The 23,154-nt window shown below is 45.2% G+C and overlaps 1 protein-coding gene across 2 annotated transcripts; it reads left to right on the top strand.

The window, feature by feature from the left end:
• The first annotated feature begins 1,698 nt into the window (after nucleotides 1-1,698).
• CA6 (carbonic anhydrase 6) lies at nucleotides 1,699-22,813 on the top strand. Of its 2 annotated transcripts, none has more exons than XM_048518454.1 (10): nucleotides 1,699-1,764; nucleotides 2,061-2,153; nucleotides 4,462-4,644; nucleotides 10,389-10,537; nucleotides 11,703-11,798; nucleotides 13,581-13,647; nucleotides 16,718-16,875; nucleotides 17,583-17,706; nucleotides 19,624-19,722; nucleotides 21,086-22,813. In XM_048518454.1, the coding sequence occupies exons 1-10, from the start codon at nucleotides 1,725-1,727 to the stop codon at nucleotides 21,697-21,699; spliced, it is 1,623 nt and encodes a 540-aa protein (XP_048374411.1). In that variant the 5' UTR covers nucleotides 1,699-1,724; the 3' UTR covers nucleotides 21,700-22,813. The 2 variants fall into 2 exon arrangements, with proteins under 2 accessions (XP_048374411.1, XP_048374412.1); XM_048518455.1 differs by lacking the exon at nucleotides 1,699-1,764 and adding an exon at nucleotides 1,792-1,867.
• Nucleotides 22,814-23,154: the final 341 nt, after the last annotated feature.

Genomic DNA, 23,154 nt, shown 5'->3' with positions numbered 1-23,154 from the left:
CAAAATGGTTTACTTTTCTTTACAATTAACACTTTTAAAACATCAACATTTAACGTTACAATTCAAGGTCCTGTTCAGGTTGCATTTCAAGTCCTTCTATTTACAGTCTACTGATATTGCCAAGTCCAAATTCTTCTTTGCAAGTTGGCTGGCTCCTGAAGACTCCAAGGGCTTGATGAACAGGTTGCAACATGATGAAGGTTTCCAGGAGAACTCTCACCCATTACAACCACAAAAGAAAACCCTGAAACAATAAACTCCAACATTTACAACATAGCAAAAACAACAACTACCTTCCCAGTAGTTCCCAACAATATTGAAATTACCTTAACAAGGTGTTAAGGGCTTATAGAAATCAAGGTCCGAGTCTGGTAGCCTTGTTCTTCTGCAAAAGAGCTCTTTCAGCCTCTCTGCTGCTCCGAGTCTCCACCCCTTTACTGGGTCAACCCATTCTGGGCCAACCCATTCTGGGCATGGGGGTTACAGATACACAAGCTCTTAACCTCCTACACCACTGCTGCCCCTAAAGTTCAATTGGAAATTCAGAGCATTTGTAACATACCTGTCAAACGTTTCACAATAAGGGGTTACCAGCCTCCAGGTGGGGCCTGGAGATCCCCTAGAACCACACATGATATCCAGCGTAGAGATCAGTTCCCTTTAAGACAACGGCTGTCTCGGAGGGAGGATTCTATAATATAACATAGATTTTAGGTGAAATCCCTTCTGCCTACAGGCATTACCTCCAAATCTCTAATGTTTTCTAAGGCTGGATTTGGCAACCCTATTCACAAACAAAAATTCTTTTTAATACCTCAATCTTTGTATGCAAGATTCCTGCTCAGGACCAAATACACCTGTTACAAGAACAGCATTCATTTACCCCACAGTAGTCTACATTAGAAGCCAAGAAAGCATTTTTTAGGTAAAATAAATGCTAGGAAAACCTTAACTGTGTTATAATTTTTATCAGCATATCAGAATGGCCCTTCTAGGAATGCAAACCTCCCGTGGGGCCAGGAGATCTTAAATTACAACTGGTCTTCAAACCACAGAAATCTGGACAAAATGGCTGCTTTGGAGGAAGGGGGCTCTACAGCATTATAGAGGTCCCTCCCCAAACTCCTTCTCTTCCTCTCCTTAAAACAGACACCTTGTGAAGTAGGTGGTACTAAGAGAGTGCAGAGAGAACTATGACTGGTCCAAGGTCACCCAGCAGGCTTCATGTACAGGAGGAGGAAACAAATCCGGTTCACCAGATTAGAGTCCACTGCTCATGTGGAAGAGAGGGGAATTGAACCTGGTTCTCCAGATGAATCCACCAGTCCTAACCACTACACTATGCTGGTGTAGGGGTGAAAAGGAAGGGGGTCTGGTGATGAGAATATAGGGATCTCATGGCACTATCTGCCAAGACCCCTCAAAACCTGGAACCAGGCCCGGACATAGTGTCCTTGGTAATCAAGGATAGCTAAAGCACATGGAATCCAGGTGAATCTACAGGTGGGACTCCACTTAGAGGGCCCTCCATTCCAGAAACCTAGGTGGAGGCTGCAGTGGCAGGATTCTTGAGCAGGGTCTGGGCAGAAGTGGTGAGGAAGCAAAATATTGGCTTTCCAAGTAGTTGGGTCTGTTTCATTCAAGCGCTGTCACCTTTTGATGTCCGCCAAAGCGACTGAAGCATTAAAGATTAATACTTCCAAGCCCTACTGCACGGAAGGTCAATGCCATCTCTCCAGAGAGGGGAAAGCGGGCAGCCAAAAGGTACACACTGTAATGTTGCCTCTGTGCCATTAACCTCGTGATCTTTTCCTAGCTCCCCGCTGCTATTTTGTAGTTCCATTAGAACGTCGGCAGCCTCTCCCAGGTGGGTCGATAAGATGTTATTAGGGTTTTTATAAGTTGGCAGCCCCACCGTGAAAAGTGCAGGTTGGGTCTTTGTTATTGTTTTGGCAGGGAGCACAGAAAGGTGGGCTGGACTTGGAGTAAATTGTTATTTACTCATTCCGGGGCTTGGAGAACAAAACACAACGATCCCACCAGCTGGATTTCCATTTCAGACTTTGCAAGAACCATGAGGACGAGAGAGTGGTTTCTCCACCTGCTCCTGCTGCAGCAGAGCGTTTCCCATGTCATAGATTGGACGTACAGAGGTAACGGGGGAGATAGGGGTGGGTGGGGAGGGAGGACAATGGCTGTTTATTAAAAAATTGCCAGACGGGGCAAACCAGTTCTGTTCAAATGCCTGGAGTGGAACTGATTTACAGCCTGATCCTTCCTTGATCCAGGCTAGCCCGATTTCTTCAGATCAGGGAGGAGTCTCCTTCTTTGGAGGTTTTTAAACAGAGGCTGAGTGAACATTTGTTGGGAGTTCTTTGATTGTGTGTTCCTGATTGCCTGGGGGTTGGACTGGATGGCCTTTGGGGGTCTCTACCAACTCTATGATTCTAGGATTCTTGGATAAGCACGGTGAGCTCTGGTTTGGACTTGAATGGGGAGACCATCCAGGAAGTCCCGAGTCCCTGTGCAGAGGCAGATAATGGCAAACCACCTCTGAACATCTCTTGCTTTGAAAACCCTACAGGGTCGCCACAAGCTGGCTGCGACTTGACGGCACTTTCCCTACCAGCACCACAGCCTGCTCCTTTGCATGACTGCTCAGAAATGAATGCAGTTTATTTCCAGCAGCCTTTCCTCTTGAGCGCATACACTAAGGATTGAAGTTTGCAATGTCACCCACGTCCACTGATTTCAACTGAGTTGGAAGAGTGCAGCTCTCCTCAGAATTGCACTACTGGTTTAAGCGGGCTTGATTCAAATGAGTCCCTGAACCTATTGCCAGTATTGAGAATCAGCTATGGGAATGCATCTAGAAGTTATGTCCAGGTCATTTTGGCTTCAAAGTCCAGTACGAAGGGCTTGCAGGAAGAAATGAGAAAAGGCATGTTTTCAGAAGGGCAGAAATCAACCTTCAATAATGCCCAAAGAAACAGGACAAAGGAGTGTGGCAAATGTTGCAATGCGTTTTTAGTACGGTGCATGGTTGATGACCAATAAAGCCTTTTGTGTGGATGCAGTAGATAGCAAACTGGAACCGCAAATTGCTTTCAGTAAAAGAAGTGTGCTTTTGGGGAACCAACGCTTTAAAAAGTGACTTATCCCCAAAAAGCTTTTGGGAAATAATTGTCTTTTTTGGGTGGCAGTTATAGAAGGCAGAGTGTCTTTTTAAGGATCTGTGAATTTGGCAGCTCTTTCCCTAGCAAGAGAGATGTCGGTCAGACCAATTGATCGATGGCTCTCGCTGCTGATGCTGAAGGGAACAGCCAAAGATAGGGGGAAAGATTTCTTTATTGATTGAAAGCAGAGCAAAGCAGTTTGACAGGCAGGCTTGAAATTTCCGCCCAGCTATGAAAGGGCTAAATATATCCAGGAGAGAAAGGCAAAAGAGTGCCATAATGACTTTGACAGAAAGGAGCAGATTAAAAAATCCCTCCCAAATAAAATTAGCTGTCATCTTCAAGCCTTCTCAGTAGACATTAGAACTGATCTGCTGTGATGTCATGGAATGTTCATGGATTTGCAAAAGATGCACAGCTAAATATCAAAGTACATATTTCACATTCCTGCTGGATTAGACAATGTCCGTCTTTTCCAGCACCTGTTTTCAAGTAGTAACCAGGGGAAGCTCCATCAGCAAGTCCTTTCAATTATCTCTCCCCTCCACCCCAATAAAATTATGAGCTTCTCTGTCCAGAAACATTCTGTTTGTGGCAGCTATCAGGACTGATCGCCCTGACCTGGATAGCCCCAAGCTAGCCTGATATCGTCAGATCTCAGTAGCTAAACTGGATTGGCTCTGGTTAGTATCTGAATGGGCAACCTTCAAGGAATATTGAGTTGTGACATGGAGGCAGGCAATGGCAAACCACCTCTGAAGTCTCTTGACTTGAAACCCCTACAGGGTCACTATAAATAAGCTGTGAGTTGATGGGGCAAAAGTTAGGACTGATTGCCATAAATAGACCAATCATCCATGAAACTGTTCAAATACAAAAATAATCTGCTGGTTCAAATGCTGGCATGGCTAATAGAGGAATTTCAGGTAGCGTGGGTGGGAAGAACATCTTGGAGAGCAGTTACTAACTTAGACTAGACCTGGGGTCTGCAACCTGTGGCTCTCATCAGCATGCTGGCAGGGGCTGATGGGAATTGTAGTCCATGAACATCTGGAGAGCCACAGGTTGCAGACCCCTGGACTAGACAATATGGGGCTAAGATGGATCAGTGGTCTGACTTAAGTGAAATGTAGCTTCGTTAACTCCGTGTTTATGGGCAAGAGAATGTTGACAGTCCAGCTTCCGTGAAGGAAGTCAGAGCTAGAACAGGATCAGCTCACGGGATCTTTGCTTCGGGCAAAATTTGACTCTGCCTAACAATCTGTTCTTGTCAATGAACCGGCAGAAGGGGAATTGGATGAAGCCCACTGGGGAACCCACTTTGTGGACTGCCTGGGAAAGCAACAGTCCCCCATCAATATTCAGAAGGCGAAAGTCAAGTACAACCCAGAACTGGAGCCACTGGAGTTTGTGGGTTATGGTGGACCCTTACAAGGAAGTTTCACAATGACCAACAACGGACATTCAGGTAAATATGGCACTTGGCACACTGTTTCAGCCTTTACTTTAACTCATAATAAGTCAGAGCTGGCGGCAATTTATTGTCCCTTAATGATATTGTTTAAAGATTTTATCCTGCTCTTCCCAAAAAGCAGCTAACAGCTTGCCTAGAAGCATAAAGGTCTTTTATAGACCATAAGTCGATCCACACAGCTTTTTAATGAAATCTCTCCCAATTCCCATAGGTTCTTCAGCTCTCCCCATTCCAAATGGCTTTTGTACATGTTATGATGCTCAACATTGGTGTTTTGGGTGGTCAAAGAGAAGTCCTCCCTCCTTTTCCAGCATCAGAAAAACTGGTTGGAACTAACCCATTCATGTTTGCTCTTAACCATGGTTTCAAGATTGAGAAAACTCCATGGGCTTGCAGAATTCCTCTTCCTATCCTTCATGGGAAATTCTCCTCTCTCTTTTTAGCGTTAACCCCATGGTTGCATTGTCAACACCAAGATTTAGTGCCACTCATGGTTAGCTTGAAACCATTGTTTGAAACCAGGGTTATAAATTCTATACCTTAGATAAAGGTGACCATGGTCCTAACCCTGGTTCAGACCTTTGCGTATGACATCAACATGACAGTTTCTCTTAAAACACCTGTTGGGTTTTGAGGATGGTTTTTGTATGTTTTCAGCTGAATACCATTTGCAAACCTCGTGGGGTCCACTTCTGCAATTGAATGAGTTACCTCTCATGATCTCGTTTATTGCAACTTTCCCGCTTTGTCATCTGTTTCTTTTTTTTTATTATTCCGTACAGCTAATTTTGTGCTGATTTTCTCAAACTGAAGATGGGAAATCCAGTCAGCAGCACGTACACAATCGAGAACATCAGAGTTGTTTGCATTACAGCACGAGACATTAAAAAAATAGTGACAAAAGGGCAGATCCAACGTATATGCTGGTTAATTCTTCTAGTGAAGCACGGGGATGTTGCTGGAAAACCTTTCTGACAACAGTTGGTACCAAAAGGAAGGGGCCAATATTTAGCTCAATATAAATGAGTTTACACCAGTATAAAGTGAGGAAAGCACTTTTTTAAAAAAATAAAGCATAGCATCAGAATGGCCAATTATGCTGTTTATTTAAAAAAAAAAAACCAGAATCAAAAGTCAACATTGCTAGAATTTCTGCTTTAATAAAAATACACTTCCACCAAGGTTCTAGCCCAGTGGTGGCGAACCTATGGCACGGGTGCCAGAGGTGGCACTCAGAGCCCTCTCTGTGGGCACGCGCAGAGTTGCCCCCCCCCCCATCTAGGCTGGCCTGGGCTGCTGGGCTCGATTAATTCCAATTCCAAAGCCCTTATTGGCATTATAAATTACAGAGTTAGTAGAAAAGGGGCATAGTTAGTAGAAAAGGGGCATGCTGGGCTCGATTATTAGCATTAAACCAAAGACCTAGTTTTGGGGAAGCAGTGTAGGTAACCCTGTTAAGCGCTGTTAAACCCCACAGATTTTCATGCGAAGAACTAAAGCATGATCCTTTACCTGGGAGTAAGCTTGGTTGCTGGCAATGGGGCTTGCCTCTGAGTAAACCCTCCTAGGGTCGTGATTCACCTGTTTGAAGCGTTGCACGATTGCTTCAAAGCAAGTCACAGACTACCACCAAGCTTACTCCTGAGTAACGCACGCCTCGGAGCCAACCGTTTTTTCTAAACAAAAACCACAGTATTCAGGTTAAGTTGCCGTGTCGGCACTTCGCGATAAATAAGTGGGTTTTGGGTGGCAATTTGGGCACTCAGTCTCGAAAAGGTTCGCCATCACTGTTCTAGCCCTTTTGAGCTTTAAAGGTACACCCTGTAAAATCGGAAAAGCTTACAATTGCAGGGAACTGAGCGTTGTGTCTTTTCAGATGCGTGTGCACTGGAGCCGTAAGAAAATTCCCTACGACCTGGTTGTACACCTGGGTTGTTCCTTAAATAAAAGGGGGGAAATATATTAACATTTTGTGCAGAGCAGTAAGTCAATACTGCAACCTGTATTAATTAGAGTTACAATGCTTAGTTGGTTTCTGAGAGTAGCCCTCTTGGTTTGCAGAAGAAATACTCGAATCCAGTAGCAACCTAGAAATTAATCAGAGTTTCAGACTATAAGTTTTAGAGAATCAAAATCTTATACCTTGACTCTCAAAAGCATATATTTGAAACTCTTCTTCAGTCCCATCCGGGGGGGGGGGGGGCTGAAAGAGCTCCTGGAAGTGGTGTGACCTCTCGCCGATGCATTCAGCCCAGGGCACTTACCCCGACGATGGGGCAAATGCAGAGGTGGGATCCAGCAGGTTCTCACAGGTTCCCGAGAGTAGGTTACTAATTATTTGTGTGTGCCGAGAGGGGGTTACAAATTGGTGATTTTGCCACGTGATTTTTGCCTTAGTTACGCCCCTCCTCTCAGCAGTAGCGCGCAGAACTTGAAGCAGTCTAGCAGGAGGTGCACCAGCGTGCGTGGCAGCCTGCGCCTGCGTGCATTTGTTTCCCGCCCAAGGACCGGCGCAGCAGCTGCGCCCTTGCCACAGCCCCGCCCCCGGAATGCCCGGCCATGCCCCCGTCGTGCCCCGCCCAGCCCCATTGGCGCTACGCCACAGTTTGAATCCCACCACCATGGGAACCTGTAACTAAAATTTTTGGATCCCACCACTGGGCAGATGCACTAGCAGCCGTGCATCCCATAGCCCCCCCCCACCACAAAACCTGGAAGTTTGGGCCACTGTGGGGCTGTGCTAGGATGCTAGGATGCTAGCATGGGGGAGCGACTAGGGCATTCCTGAGGGTGGGCTGGGGCATTCCTTAGTCAGCTCCCTCCTGGAGTTTAGGACTGGTTGCACGGTACAGCGGACCTTGGACGTATGCCAGCTTTTTGGTGGCATATGTCCATTAAACTAAATGGGGCTTTCCAGTGCTGGGGGAGCTTTGGGGCTTTCCCAAGCTCCCTGTGCCATCAGAAAGCCTTATCAGAGGCAGCAGGGCATCCACACCTTGGCGCCATATCCCACCACCTCCAGGTTTGGATGGGGCTGTCTGGTATCTAAGGCAACACTGGACTTGAATCTACAACCTTAATTGATAATTTAAAAGGTAAAGGTAGGCAGTCCCCCATGCAAGCACTAGGTCGTTACTAACTCATGGGGTGATGTCACGTCACGATGTTTACTAGGCAGACTATGTTTACAGGGTGGTTTGCCAGTCATCTGCACTTTACACGTTGCCCCCCAGCAAGCTGGCAACTCATTTTACCAACCTCGGAAGGATGGATGAGTCAATCTTGAGGCAGCTTAAGTTGGGATCAAACTCAGGCCGTGAGCAGACCAGCCCTGCTTGATACACGTGCAGCACACGATTTTGAGCCAGTGGAGAGATGAATGGTTTCATAAATAAACTAGCGCTAAAACCCATTTTAAATTAAAACAAAATGGGGGTTCTAGATGTGGGGGGGAGGGAGGGGGATCCCTCCCTCTTCCTTTCCAGGACCATGGCCCCAGACCAGCCTCTGCTCTAGAAGACACAGGGGCCTTCCCAATTCTTTTCATTTCCATCAAATATATAAGGCAAGCTCCTGAGCCGGTCTCGGAGGCAAAATAAGCTCTCATTGGATTGCTGAGAAAGATAACAGGCCAGGACGCCTGCCTATTACCTATGGCTTCATTCTCCCAGCCTCTCATTAGGAGGTTTCAGCACGGTGGTATTATTGGCTGTGCACTCTCCATAAATGAGTTGTCTTTTTTTACTGGGGGGGGGGGGGGGGGGATGAGACAATGTTTTTGTTTTGTTTTCCAGCATTTGTGAGCATGTGTTGGTCTTTTCCACGTGCTCTTGTTAACATTGTTATTATCATCAGCTACTAGCAACCTGCGGCTCTTGAGATGTTACATGGACCACAATTCCCATCAACACTGCCACTTGGCCATGATGGCAGGGGCTGATGGGAATTGTAGTCCATGAACATCTGGAGAGCCGCAGGTTGCAGAGCCCTGTACTAGACCTAAAACCAGTTTTCATTGGGACCTAGTCTCTTCTCCTCATCCCCATTTCTCTCTCTTTCTGTCTCTCTCTGCATCGAAAGTAATAATGGGCATCACTTCTCATGCCAGACACAAACACTGCCCTCTCCCTGCCTATAAATTAGGTTGCCAGTCTGCAGGGCCAAAACCCTTGGAAAGAATTGAGGGATGGGACCTGGTCCATGGGTTTTGTACCAGCATAATTGCATCACTTCTGGTAAAATCAGGAAGTGACGCAGGGACTGCAGTTTTTAGAAGAAGAAGAAGGAGGAGGAGGAGGAGGAGGAGGGGGGGGGGCTGAGAGAGCTCCGAGAAGATGTCTAGCCCAAGGTCACCCAGCTGGCGTGTGTGGGAGTGCACAGGCTAATCTGAATTCCCCAGATAAGCCTCCACAGCTCAGGCGGCAGAGCAGGGAATCAAACTCGGTTCCTCCAGATTAGATACACAAGCTCTTAACCTCCTACGCCACTGCTGCTCCTAAAAGTTTAGCAAAAACGTTTAAGATTCTTGCAAAATATTACAGAGTAAGCTATAGTGATGGGCATGGCATCCTTAAGTGAAAAAGGGAGAGGTGGAGGGTAAATCCCCATTTTACCACCTCAATAAAATGCTACTTCATGTGATGGTGCTTGACCAATAAAGCTATTCTGTATTGAGTTTCTCAGGTATAGAAGCACAGTGGAATGTGTGCTAAAACTGCTATATAAAATACTTTTTACCTTTTCTCACGAGTATAAAACATGGCTCACTCACAGGAGCCACCTCAAACAGCTTGATTTGTAAGCATTTTTCTGCAGTCCTTTAGTGGCTGGTAATTTTTCCTAAGCAAAAGCTTAGTCCCAACAGCTTTTCAATCTTTTTGTGAGTCTACAAACTGTGAGGTTTGTTTTTCAGTACCTGCCTTTTTCCTGGCATTGAAGCCCTGTAAGGGAGAGTGTAAACAACCCTAGTTATGAAATAACAGGTCATCCCATAATTATACAATTAACTAATTGTTTAGAATTACAGTACAGTGCAAACTTGGACTTTTGTGGGACTTTTAGCTGGGGGTGGTGGTGGTTTCTCTGCGTGGAACAAACAGCAAAAAAGCTGTTTTCAACCTGCCTGATCAACACAGAGCTTTTGAACAAAAGCAATCCTCTCCTCTCCTCTTGCTTGCAAAGCACAGGGCAAGAAATCAGATCTTCTTGGGTCAGTTTTAAAATACCCTCATTGTCTGATATGCTTCAGATGTTTGCAGGCTTTTTAAAATTAAAAGCATATCAGAAAAGAGGGGGAAAAGCTTAAGATTCGCTGGTTACGTAACATCACAAAAAATTACTTGTTCTTCTCAAATAGTCTATCTGCTCGAAAAGAAGGAAATTAAAAAAGAAAGCAGCAATACCAGACAGTGAAAATCCTGATGAATGAATCCCATAAATATTAGTGTAGCATCTGATTGCCATTTTTAGTATTTGAGAAACCAAATACAGACAACGTATTATGTGTAATGCATAATGGCATTTGGCCGTAAAGACATGCATAATTTAAGGCATTGGTCAAGAATGTATTAAATTTGGCTTTTTTACATTAGATGTTAATGAGAGAAAAATGAGAGTGCAGTATGAAATAAAAAAAAACATCTTGAAAGTTTGCAACTCAGGCAATTGTATAAATTTTCTTTCTGGCATAAACTCCTGTTCTGTCTCTGACATCACTTCCTTTTTTCACTGTCTTGTAGTGCAGATAGGCCTACCTTCAACTATGACCATTACCAGAGGACTTCCTGATACCTTCACAGCTGTCCAGTTCCATTTTCACTGGGGAGGACTGGACCTCGAAGCCAGCGGATCTGAACATACCATCAATGGGATGCGATACATTGCTGAAGTATGAAGCCACTTAGAACCTTAACCAAAAAAAAAGTGTTTTCACATATTGACAGCTGCCACAACCTAATAGCAAACTACAAACCAGAATGCTCTTGGTCCAAACCTCACCTCTTCCATGAGCTCACTCGTTGCCCTTAGGCAATCTTTCAGCTTTATCCTATTTAAAATACGGGAATAATAATACTGACCTATTGTCGAAGGCTTTCACGGCTGGAATCACTTGGGTGCTGTGTGGTTTCCGGGCTGTATGGCCGTGTTCTAGCAGCATTCTCTCCTGACGTTTCGCCTGCATCTGTGGCTGGCATCGTCAGGAGAGAAAGCTGCTAGAACACGGCCATACAGCCCGGAAACCACACAGCACCCAAATACTGACCTACTTTACCTTATTACAGGGGTTGCAAAAAGGTAATATATGCAAAACGATTTGGACATTTGAGTGCTATGTAAATTCTAAGTAGTATTAGTGGAAGCAGAGTAGGGAATTCCTTTGCTCAGCAGTTAGCCAGCTATGGGCAATCCATATTAGTAGCAGTCTGTGTTAAGTTGAGGCAAGGAAACAGCAGGTCATGTTCTTTTGCTCCAGACAGCAAGTTTGATCTGGAATCTTCTCAGGCAGAAGGGAAAGGGGTCATTGGCATTCTATGTGACTTGTTCTGACCTATTGTGGTTAAAGAGGTTACCTTGCTGGTTGCTTTATTTCTCTGCAACTCTTTTGTTTGGCAAGAGTTTGTGGTAGTTTGTGGTATATCCCAGATCAGGATATATTGGGGAACTGTGTCTTGACAATTGGTGAATTTTCCCTTTCTCTATCGTACTGCTTATGGTCTACCCAGAACCCCTTGACTAGTCTCAAGCTAAACTGGGGCTCCATAACCTCTGCTATCTACACAAAAGCCTAAAAACTTGGGAACTCCCATTACAGAATTCCCAGCATTTTGCTATTTCAATCCTGAGAACACCACTTGGGTGGAAATTGTTCTTTCATGCATAGTTCTGTTTCCATCAGAGGAGATGTCAGAAGGCAAGAGATCAGATGCTTTGAGCATTGTGTTTGCATCATCTTGTGGCAGAGCGGGCAGCAATTATTATTATTTTTCCTTGCAAAGTATGAAGATAACTATTTAGTCCCACCGTTTAACATTTCTGAACCTCATCCCTCACAGCTGCACATCGTCCATTACAATTCAGGCAAATATTCAAGTTTCGAAGAGGCAAAAGATAAACCCAATGGACTGGCAGTCCTGGCTTTTCTGTATGAGGTAAGCTGCTGCTCAGAAAGGAGAGGGAATAGGCTATAGGCCCGTGGTGGCGAACCTTTGGCACTCCAGATGTTATGGACTACAATTCCCATCAGCCCCTACCAGCATGGCCAATTGGCAGGGAGCTCCAAAGGTTCGCCACCACTGCTATAGGCTGATGGGTGGTAGAGCTGTCTTCCAAAGCCTAATTCTATTTCTTTGCACACTTGGATCCTGCCACTAAAAACACCCCTGTTGTGGTCTGCTTTCCTCCAATCCCACCATTTTTGTTCATATATTCCTACTCCCTTCCTTCAACTCCATCTCTTCTGCCCTTTATACCTGCATCTCCCTTCCAAACAGTTAATTGTGCCACCCTTGTCTCCGCCCACCTTTTCCTTAAACTCTATATTCTTCACCAAAAGTAAGAGTCAGTACCAGGAACGGAGCAGCCATATTCTTTTTCCAGTACCCCCATTTTCATCTCCCTCCTTTCCCTCCCCTCTTTTCAGTTATACATTGTCAGCTTCTTCGGACAAGGATCTCTCTTTGTTGTTACCCAGTTTTTTAAAAAAAGAAACCCACCCCATAAATTAATGGAGCAACTGCAAAAAAAATGTTTTCTTCATTAATCAGTTAAATTTGGATCAGCTAGAAACAAAATCTCCTTTTAATTGGGGACCAGGTGTCAATTTTGTTTACACAGTTTGTAATACCCAATGAAAGGGAGAGGAGTAAGCACCATCTTTGAAGAGACATTCCCTTCTGGATGACAGAGAAGGGGAAATGCCGTTTCTGAGATTAATTAATTTACTGAATTCATACCCTGCTTTTCTTCCCAATGAGGACCCAAAACACAATTCTGCTCTCCCCCATTTTTCCTCACAAAATCCCTGTACAGCAGGTTAACTGAGAGAGAGTGATTAGTCCTGTCATCCAGCAAAATTTCCACAGCAAAATGGGGATTCGAATCTGGGTCTCCCACATCCTAGTTAGATAGTATAACTGCTACATAATATTGCCTGCTGCGACACCTTAATGCACAGGTGTCAAACTTGCGGCCCTCCAGATGTTATGGACTACAGTTCACATCATCCCCTGCCAGCATGATGCTGACAGGGGATGATGGGAACTGTAGTCCATAACATCTGGAGGGCCGCGAGTTTGACACCTGTGCCTTAATGAATTGCTTAAAACAGAGGACATCAAACAACCCCCTTCTTTTCCCAGATGTCATAAATTAACTGATCAGTGGTCTAAAGTCTGTACAGATAACTGATCAGCTAAGATTTTTACATATGAATGATACAGCCTATTTTATTCTGATGATGACATTCATAACAACAGGGAAAACATTTTCCTCAAGAACATCCAACCTGGCGGTTTTGGGGCTGGATCATGACCTGTTTAGAACCCAAACTCCATTTTGTTGAAGTGCCCAGAGATTCAGACCTCACAGCCAACTGTGGTTTGATCGAAGGCTTCTTAAACCATCCATGAGAGGAGAAAGAAGCCCTTGAAACCTCAGCCGAGCTTCTCATAAACAAGCTATATTTTGTGATGTCCAAATTGTGGAAGCATGGTGGAGACTTTTTGGAGGGAAATTGTGACAAAGGCAAACACCAGAGGGCACCAAACGAAAAGGAAAGGAAATGCTAGAAATAATATCTGTCTAACTTTTTGCAGTGACAAAATGTTCAGGGCTTGCTGGGAAAGTGAGGTGAAGTGTTTATAAGCCAAAAAAAGCGCATTACTTTGCCCTACTGGGTTGTCCCAGCTGAAACGCTGCCTTCTCTTTTGTAGGGTGGGAGCTTAGAAAATACTTACTACAGCACTTTCATTGCCAACTTGGCCAAAATCAAATATGCGGGTAAGTTTGTGGATTTACACATAAATTTTTACACCGTATCCTTTCCTTCGGCGAGAGGAAGCAATTTCTTTTCTGCATGGTGGAAATACGTTGTGTGTTGCAAGCCACGTGACAAACAGCCACTGACGGCTGTGGTAAAGGCTCGCTTTCAGCACAGTGCGTGGTCCACTTTACCCTCACAACAATCCTGTTTTTCAGGCTTAGAGAGGGACTAACAGGGTCTGCAACCTGCAGCTCTTCAGATGTTCATGGACTACAATTCCCATCAGCCCCTGCCAGCATGGCCAATTGCAGGCAGGTTGCAGAGCCCTGCAGGTCGCATAGTGAGCTTAGTGCAGAGGTGGGATCCAGCAGGTTCTCACAGGTTCCCGAGAGTAGGTTACTAATTATTTGTGTGGGCCGAGAGGGGGTTACTAATGGGTGATTTTGCCACATGATTTCTGCCTTAGTTACGCCCCTCCTCTCAACAGTAGCGTGCAGAACTTGAAGCAGTCTAGCAGGAGGTGCACCGGCGTGCATGGCAGCCTGCGCCTGCGTGCATTCATTTCCCGCCCAAGGACCGGCGCAGCGGCTGCGTCCTTGCCACAGTCCCACCCAGGAATGCCCCGCCCCCGGAATTTCCGGCCATGCCCCCGTCGTGCCACGCCCATCCCCATTGGCACTACGCCACAGTTTGAATCCCACCACCATGGGAACCTAGAATTTTTGGATCCCACCACTGAGCACAGTGCATGGTCCACTTTACCCTCACAACAATCCTGTTTTTCAGGCTTAGAGAGGGACTAACAGGGTCTGCAACCTGCAGCTCTCCAGATGTTAATGGACTACAATTCCCATCAGCCCCTGCCAGCATGGCCAATTGCTGGCAGGTTGCAGACCCCTGCAGGTCACATAATGAGCTTTGTGAATAGAGTAAATTCGAAACCAGAGCTCTCAAAAACCTGACAATTGTAATGACTATAAACATGGCCTATCATTCCAGTGAGAAAGATACAGGTCTGCCATCCCCACATTACTTAACCTTCACATGAAGATCTCACAGCCAACTAATACAGCTTACCAGATGGTGTCACCCTGTGTATGTACCTCACAAAAACTAATAATTAAAAAAAATGTTACACTGCTTAGCACACATATGATTGCTGGATAAATAAAACACAGAATAAAGACAGGAAAGAAAAATCACCTCATGGAGACATTTCTGGATTGAAAAATCACCAGAAAACGAGGCCTTTCAAAAGTCCCTCAGCCCTGTGTAATTTCTTGTTCTCTCTTTCCACTCAGGCCAAACCATTGTCCCTTTCTTTGGCTTAGAGGAGAGGGCTGCAGCAGCTGTGGTCTAGTGGTTGTGTGAGGAAAGACAGGAGAAAAATATTAATAAACAAAGGCAATAAACTAGCTAGTTTTTATTGCTAATGGGGTTGCCACAGTTCCCCCCAACGACTGAAGCTCTAAGTATTAAATGCTATATTGATAGCAAGATTATGACTCAAAACATCAAATCGTGAAACATATGTATATCTATAAAATTGGCAATCAACTATCAAATATGAAGGGCCGGTGATGATGACATATATTACATTTAAGATTTTGTAATTTAGATGGATTAGATCTATAGATACAAAATTATCAGAAAGGTAAATCCATCAAACGACGAAGGCAAATGTCAGTTATAAAGCGTATCAATTAATTATAAGAATGATGGAAAAATCGGTCGAAATCCATTTCAATCGCTGCTTTCTACAAAGATTGAACTCCCTCAGTGGTGGGTTTTCAAATAAGTTGATTAAATCCGGTTATTTCCCTATACCAGCAGAAATTTCCTGAACTCCTTTCCCAAAACTGAGGGTTTATGTGTATTTTAATGTTCATTACACCCTGCCAGAAGCTGAAAAAAATCAATTCTTTTTAGCTTCACAAGTTCTTGAGCACTTAGAATTAACAGTTACCTCGTTGGAATCATAATATTTTAAAGTTAACCTTGGCTGATTCCGCATGGGCCAAAAACAGCAGTGTGAAAATGGTGTAAAAGGGTTTAAAACGGTGTAAAAGGGTTTATACCGTTTTCACACCGCTGTTTTTGGCCCGTGCGGAATCAGCCCTTGACTATTTTCTCAGCAGGCTGCTCTGCTTGGTCAAATTAGCTGCAGGGGGATTTCGGGATAACTTAGGCGAGGTGATAGTCATATTGAAAAATCCACCACAGGAATTTTTGGATAAGCAACACTGGGTCTCTTATGTGAATGGCGTTCAGAGTACAGCTACATTTTCAGAGCCCCAGCTGCCATTCTCTGTCCTCAGGATCATATATTTCCCTGAATCATACATTTCCCTAAATCTAACTAGGACAGTGATGGTGAACCTTTTCGAGACCAAGTGCCCAAATTGCAACCCAAAACCCACATATTTATCTCAAAGTGCCAACACGGCCATTTAACCTGAATATTGAGATTTTAGTTTAGAAAAAAACAGTTGGCTCTGAGGCGTGCGTTACTCAGGAGTAAGCTTTGTGGTAGTCGGTGGCTCTGCTTTGAAGCAACTGTGCAACTCTTCCAACGGGTGAATCACGACCCTAGGAGGGTTTACTCAGAAGCAAGCCCCATTGCCAGCAACTGAGCTTACTCCCAGGTAAAGGATCGCACTTTAGTTCTTTGCATGAAAATCAGTGGGGTTTAACAGCGCTTATCAGGGTTGTCTACACTGCTTCCCCAAAACTAGGTCTTAGGTTTAATGCTAAAAATCGAGCCCAGCGGCCCAGGCCAGCCTAGATATGGGGTGGGGGGACTCTGTGCGTGCCCACAGAAAGGGTTCTGAGTGCCACCTCTGGCACCAGTGCCATAGGTTTGCCACCACTGAACTAGGAGCTCACATTCTTGAATTGAAGTGTTCAAATTAGGAATTTAAAATCCACTCCCCAACCCATGTTGTGGCCACTATCATAAATTCACTCGATGGCTTTAGGCAAGTCACTCCTGTTCAACCCCATTAAGGTTACAGCAAGCTATTATATGTGAAATGCTTTTCATACTCTATGTGCTGTATAAATTCTTATTCTTATTATTCATATTAGGGCAGTCAACTACGCTCAACACCCTTGACATCTTGTCCCTGTTGCCTGAAAACCGGGCAAATTTCTACAGATACTCCGGCTCCCTTACTACACCTCCCTGTTCAGAGACTGTGATCTGGACTGTATTTGACACAACCATCAAACTGTCTCATGCGCAGGTCAGAATATATTACTTTATTTCTCCTCCCCAGGGTTTGGTTTTCTGCCCTTTTGACAGCTGTCACTCAATCTCGGGTGTCTTGTTTTGCAAGATTAAAAGAGTATTAGTTGATTTATCACACTTATTTCTGTAAGAGCATCTTTTATAGTAATGTAGAATGGGCTTTTCTCCTGGTGGAATAGCTTCGTTCTACAGACCCAAATGTGTGATAGCTGAAGCACATTTTTCTGTGTGCAACAAAATCCAAAAGTAATGATAAAATGTGAAGTACCAACAACCTTAAAAGGGGGAAAGTTATTTCATTCATGAATGGAACTGATCAAAACACTTAAGTAAAAGTCATCATTTCTGTTTGGCTTTGGCTTCATAGACTGTCATTGTCATTAGTTTTCATTGCAGATGATTAATTTGTGGTTTTTACGGTATTTACAAGCAATTATCATACGAATAATATTGAAAAACCCATATATTTTAATGTGAAAAATTCAGCATGAAACTGATTTTTAAAAAACCAAGTGGGATGATTTCTCAGAGGGAAGAAATTAAATTAAAATATGAATATTGGAATAAAAACCAGCATGTTAGTGAAGTTTGGTCAGATCCCGGAACCTCTTCATGTTGCTTTAATTTGGGTCTGGCTCAGTCCATAAAGCGCCCAGAATTCGTGTCACTCCGTCCCCACTATTGCATCATGTCTGTTTACAGGTTGCGATGTTGGAGAACGCTTTGCTTGACTGGAAGAACGAAACCTTGAGAAACGACTACCGCCGGGCCCAGCCCCTCCATGGCAGGGTGGTTGAATCGTCTTTCCAGGCTAAGCTTGCTGAAGGTACAAATTAATGACTTAGGCCAGTGGGAAGCTGGATTAGAAAGAATTTTACCTTTGTGTTCTGTCCTGCGCCCGGGGCGGGGTCCCCTCCGGGACCCCCTCTGCCAACCCACCTTCCCCTGCCCGGCTGCTGGAACCGCCGGCCGCACTCCCGTTCTTCGCCGGTGGAGCTTCCGCACATTCCGCCGGCCGGAAGAGGTGCAGGGCAATCCCCCGATCGGTCGTCGCAGCGGCGGGGGTGTTTGTGCCTGGCCGCCTCCCGCACCGCCGGGGAGCCGCCTCTGGGGCCCGCGGCCGGGGAGGGGTGCGGGCGCGAGGCCGGGGAGGGGGTCGGGGCTACCCCTGCACCCGGACATGTTCAGACAGGGCACACTGAATTCCTTGGACCAAACAAAACTACTGCCTTGTTCTTAAGCAAAAATCTATTGACAGGACTGTCAGTTGTTTCTGGGATCCTCCTCCCATTCAAACCCAACCCATGAAAACAAATCTTATGACTTACTCGGCTAGATGGACCCCCAGCATAACTGGGCCTCTCAGAACCCCCCACCCCTTTCCTGAGTCTCAATAGTCCTGTTATGTTGGATCACCTGATTTAGCAAGTACTAGAAAGATTGTGACATCACAAATTGTGAATGAGCATGATGTTTTCCTTATATACACTGAAGGTCAGCATAGATCTATTTCTGAACAGATTTCACTGCCTGTGTTTACCATTTTTATACGTCCGTATATATGGCAGATGACATGCTTTCTGCTCCAGTTGACATGGAAAGCACAGTAAATCTGTTAGTCTTGAACGTCACCCAAGACACCCCACCAAACACAGAAGAGCTACAATATTCTGGGTGTCCACTTTAGCTTTCTGCAGTGCTGGGTCACAAGGACTGGATGTAAAATAGATCATGCAAGACTAAGTTTAGCCCACCACTTGCGTAGCATTTCCCAATAGTTTCATCCCCTGAGTAACAAAAGGCTCTGGAGAAGTAGGTGAAAGGTGGTGCCCAGCAGGGAAGATTTGGATTGCTGGAATGACAGTAACAAAGGAGCTGTAAAAATGGAAAAGGTTCTGGAAGCCCCAATGCTGACGATTGGTTGTAGTGGAAAGATATGCCCTATTGAAATTGACCCAAGGCATTCCATTTATCCAGGAGATGGTTAAAAGACCCATAGCCAGAAGGCAGGGTTAGTTTCAGGCAGAAGAGGAAAAACCTGTTTGTATTCCCTCCAACACACATACTCTTCTATCTGATCTTCTATCTGGATCTTTGGATTTGATCTTCTGTCTGATCATTTCCGAGGAACAGAGGTAACAGCTCTGTTACAGCACCAGCATTTCCGTCCATCGTGTCAGTCAGTGATTTTAGTAATGATTTACAAAAAACAAAATTATGGGCCCCTTCCAACAATTCCAAAGCAACATACAGAGTAAAAAACAAAAATCCACAGTTGTTAAAAACAATAGCAAGCCATTCCAGACAGTCGCCAGTCTCCAATAGAAACACTAGGTTCAAGTCCAGTAGCTCTTTAGAGGCCAAAATATTATCAGGCTATGAGCTGTTGAGAGTCAGAGCTCGCTTCATTAGATAAGAAGCAGTACCATAACAACAAAAATATGAACAGAGAAATATGATGGCCATCACATGACACCTGAGAGATCTGCACTGGCTCCCTATTTGCTATTGGCCTTAATTCAAAGTGCTGGGCCCTATGTATCTGAAGGAATGCCTCCTCCCATGTAGACATGCCTAGGTGCTGATGTCAGCAGAAGGGCCTTCCTGCCTCTCCTCCACTGTTGGAATTCATCAGTGTGTAAGATCCATGTTTTTGTTCCTGTTCAAAAGCGCCACAATATTGATAGCATCCTATGTGAATGGGAATTGTGAAACTAATTCGGTGGTCCTTGCACTGCTGTAGGCTTTTGCCACCCAGAAACCTTCACTTTGAAACTTGATGAAATACGGACCCACCTTCAGGAAATGAAGAAGTATCTTGTGGACATCATGAGCAAGTCTGGTAAGGAGACTGAGCCTGTGGTTCTTTTCATTTCCAGGAAAACTCTTGTGCCAAGAGAGCCAGCCACACAAATTGCAGAGTCACAGGACACTGCCTTGTGCCAAGTCGGGCTGTGGATCTTCCAGTTCAGTCATACCTTCTCTGACTGACAACAGCTTTCCAGGAGTTTGGGTAGAAGAGGGTCTTTCCCAGTATATGCTACTTGAGATCTCTTTAACTACAGATGTCAGGGCCTAAGCCTGAGACTTGTATTCTGTCCCTGCCCCAACTACTGCTATCGATACAGAAGACATGGTCTGTCTGTGGGCCCTGCCATGTCCAGAGACCCTCTTGCCTGTGTCTGCAGTTCTTCCTGGCCTTCTGTAGGCCAGCCATAGTCCCAGGCACTAGGGGGCTTAAAAACATGAGGCTAGGGCAGTGATGGTGAACCTTTTTGAGACCGAGTGCCCAAACTGCGATCCAAAACCCGCTTATTTATCGCAAAGTGCCAACATGGCAATTTAACCTGAATACTGAGGTTTTAGTTTAGAAAAAACGGTTGGGTCCGAGGCATGCGTTACTCAGGAGTAAGCTTGGTGGTAGTCGGTGGCTTTCCTTTGAAGCAACCGTGCAACTCTTCCAACGGGTGAATCACAACCCCAGGAGGGTTTACTCAGAAGCAAGCCCCATTGCCAGCAACCGAGCTTACTCCCAGGTTAAGGATCGCGCTTTAGTTCTTCACATGAAAATCAGTGGGGTTTAACAGAGCTTAACAGGGTTACCTACACTGCTTCCCCAAAACTAGGTCTTAGGTTTAATGCTAATAATCGAGCCCAGCAGCCCAGGCCAGCCTAGATGTGTGTGTGGGGGCACTCTGTTTGTGCGTGCCTACAGAGAGGGCTCTGAGTGCCACCTCTGGCACCCGTGCCATAGGTTCGCCACCACTGGGCTAGAGCATCCAAGTTTGTTCAAACCATGACTCCATAGATGAGGATGAAGGAGCACTTCAACAGAGATTCAACACCAACAGTATTTCCTAACCAGTGGGTCCAGACCCAAAAGTAGGACATGAAGCCTATCAGTCAGGACAGTAAAAGCAACTTACAGCTGCTTCAAAATGTGTAGGGTACTCTTGTTCCTAAAACAAGACTGGTGTCCCACCTGTGACAAACAGTTGAATGAGAGGTTATGTTCTGCTGTGTGGGAATTATGTTTATTTTATTTTATTCTGATTTGATATGCACCCCATCCTTTTCCAGCAAGAACGGCTCAGGGCAGCTTACAACAATAATACTAGCTTGTAACATGAGAGCTTCTGATTTGTTATTCCAGGTATCAGGCCAAATACTGCCAATACATTAAAGGTTTTGGTTGGTTGTTTCAGAAATCAGATCAGGACCAACCCAGGCCTTTTACTTCCCCCATGAGAACGTCGGCAGCTCCGTTGAGGTGCGGCCTCTGCTGGAGATGGATTTCAGCGCCTTCACGCTTTGCTTCGGGGCCGAGAACCATAACGAAGGGACCCAAACAGTGTTCCACTATTCTACCCTGGAGAGGGACAAAGAATTGGTGGCCACCGTAGGCTCAACTGTGGGCGTGTGGATCGGTGGTCAGTCTCTGCAATTTGACCTGCATCGCGAGGCTAAAGAGTGGGTTCACTACTGTGTTACGTGGGACTCTGACAGTGGGACTGTGCATTTGTGGGTCAATGGAGCAAAAGGAACAGGCAAAAATGTTGAAAAGGGATACGTCATCCACAAGGGTGGGACGGTCGTCCTCGGGAAGGAGAAGAATTTGCTGCTTGACATTTTCTCCCATGGGTTCTCTGGTTGGCTGAGTCACGTCAACCTCTGGAATCACGTCCTTGACCACTCAGATGTCCAGAAGCTGACCACCTGCAGGAACGGGGCCGAGAAGGGGAACGTCATCGCTTGGGGGGAGACTCCCATGACGTTGTTTGGCGGAGTGGTTTTGGACACCAACAGCAATTGCAAATAATGCTCGTTTGAAGAACAGCAGCCTTGGAAGTTGGTGCTGGAGAAAACTCCGACTCGTACAAACGTAGTATTAATTTTTTTCTGCACACTACTCACAGGACTGCTTCCTTTTCCTTCCATTCTGATCTCTCTCTTTTTTTTTAATGTCGCTGTTCCAAAGACTTTGTGCCAGAGCTTTGTGCCAGATAACACAAACCGTTTTTATGACAAGGAAATCTCACCGCAGGGTGAAAATGCTCTGTAACTTTCCCTGCCTTTCGGCATGTGGTAGAATAGATATTCAGACAATTATGGGGAATGGGGTGGGGCTGTGGATCAAAGGGAAGATGACTGCGTGGCTGTGTCTCCATTTGGTTTAATTACAGGGATTTCTCACCTCATGGTACAGCTGTTTTCTTTTCTGGACAGGAATAAAGTGAGGAGTCTCTATTATCACAGAGAACAGGTAAAAACTAGGCCAGCTCTCTGCGTCCATCCCTTCTTGGGAATTTCTGTTTGTCCCCTGGTTTTGCTTCTTCCATGATTTCTGAGCACCCAAATGTATGACGTAAAAATATATCTGCATGAAGGAAGTCAGATCTACTATATCTAATATCGTCAGAATGCAGTGGGGAAGGGGCTGTGTCGATATACCATCGTCTGTGCGAAGTTGCACAGTGCCGTATGTGAGCAAATCCCGCTGGGCACACAAATACTGCCCGGTGCACAAATGCAACTGATTTTTGAAAGGCTAGTCTGCAGAGAGAATCCTGGCAACCGTCCTTCACACACTGTGCCAAGGGAGGCTCTGCTCCTTCAGGCTGCTATTGGTTAAATCTGGGTGGTGTGTCAGATGCTCAGCTCGGGTTTCTTAAAACAGGAGAGGGCACGTCCTCTGAAGCTGAAACATTTGCAGAGGAATGGATGCTTTTAGATCAACCCTAGCTGGGAAATGGGGGGCCATACTCGTGAAACTAGAACTGGGCGCGTTGTCCTCGGAGTTTGCCAAGGGCCAGAAAGTTCCCTTGAAAAACAAATGTTTTCTCAGGGGGTTCTTTTCTTCTTCTTCCACTGTATCTTGCGGAAACAGCACAGCCATGTTAGTACAATAATAAAGTCTGAACCAGTTAAAGCTGGCTCGTCTCCTTTTTTATTTTAACAGCACCATATGTATTACAAGAGCATCTTGTGGCCCTAGCTAATAGTCAGATAAAAGTGCAGATAAAGATAAAGTCAGATAAAGATTCAAACCTCTGCTTGATCAATCTCATTGGGTTTCCTTAGGCCAGTGGTGGCGAACCTTTGGCACTCCAGATGTTACGGACTACAATTCCCATCATCCCCTGCCAGCATGGCCAATTGGCCATGCTGGCGAGCTGATGAAATTATGATCCAACTAGATTGCCAGAGTCGCCATAACCTGGATCTCTCTCTCAGCCTGGTTTACCTCACAGGGTTGGTGCAAGAATAAAAGGGG

Source organism: Sphaerodactylus townsendi, linkage group LG16, assembly GCF_021028975.2.
Source record: "Sphaerodactylus townsendi isolate TG3544 linkage group LG16, MPM_Stown_v2.3, whole genome shotgun sequence".
NCBI classification, from domain to species: Eukaryota; Metazoa; Chordata; class Lepidosauria; order Squamata; family Sphaerodactylidae; genus Sphaerodactylus; species Sphaerodactylus townsendi.
The sequence above is the reverse complement of the archived record's forward strand: the minus strand, read 5'-3'. Positions and strand labels throughout refer to the sequence as shown.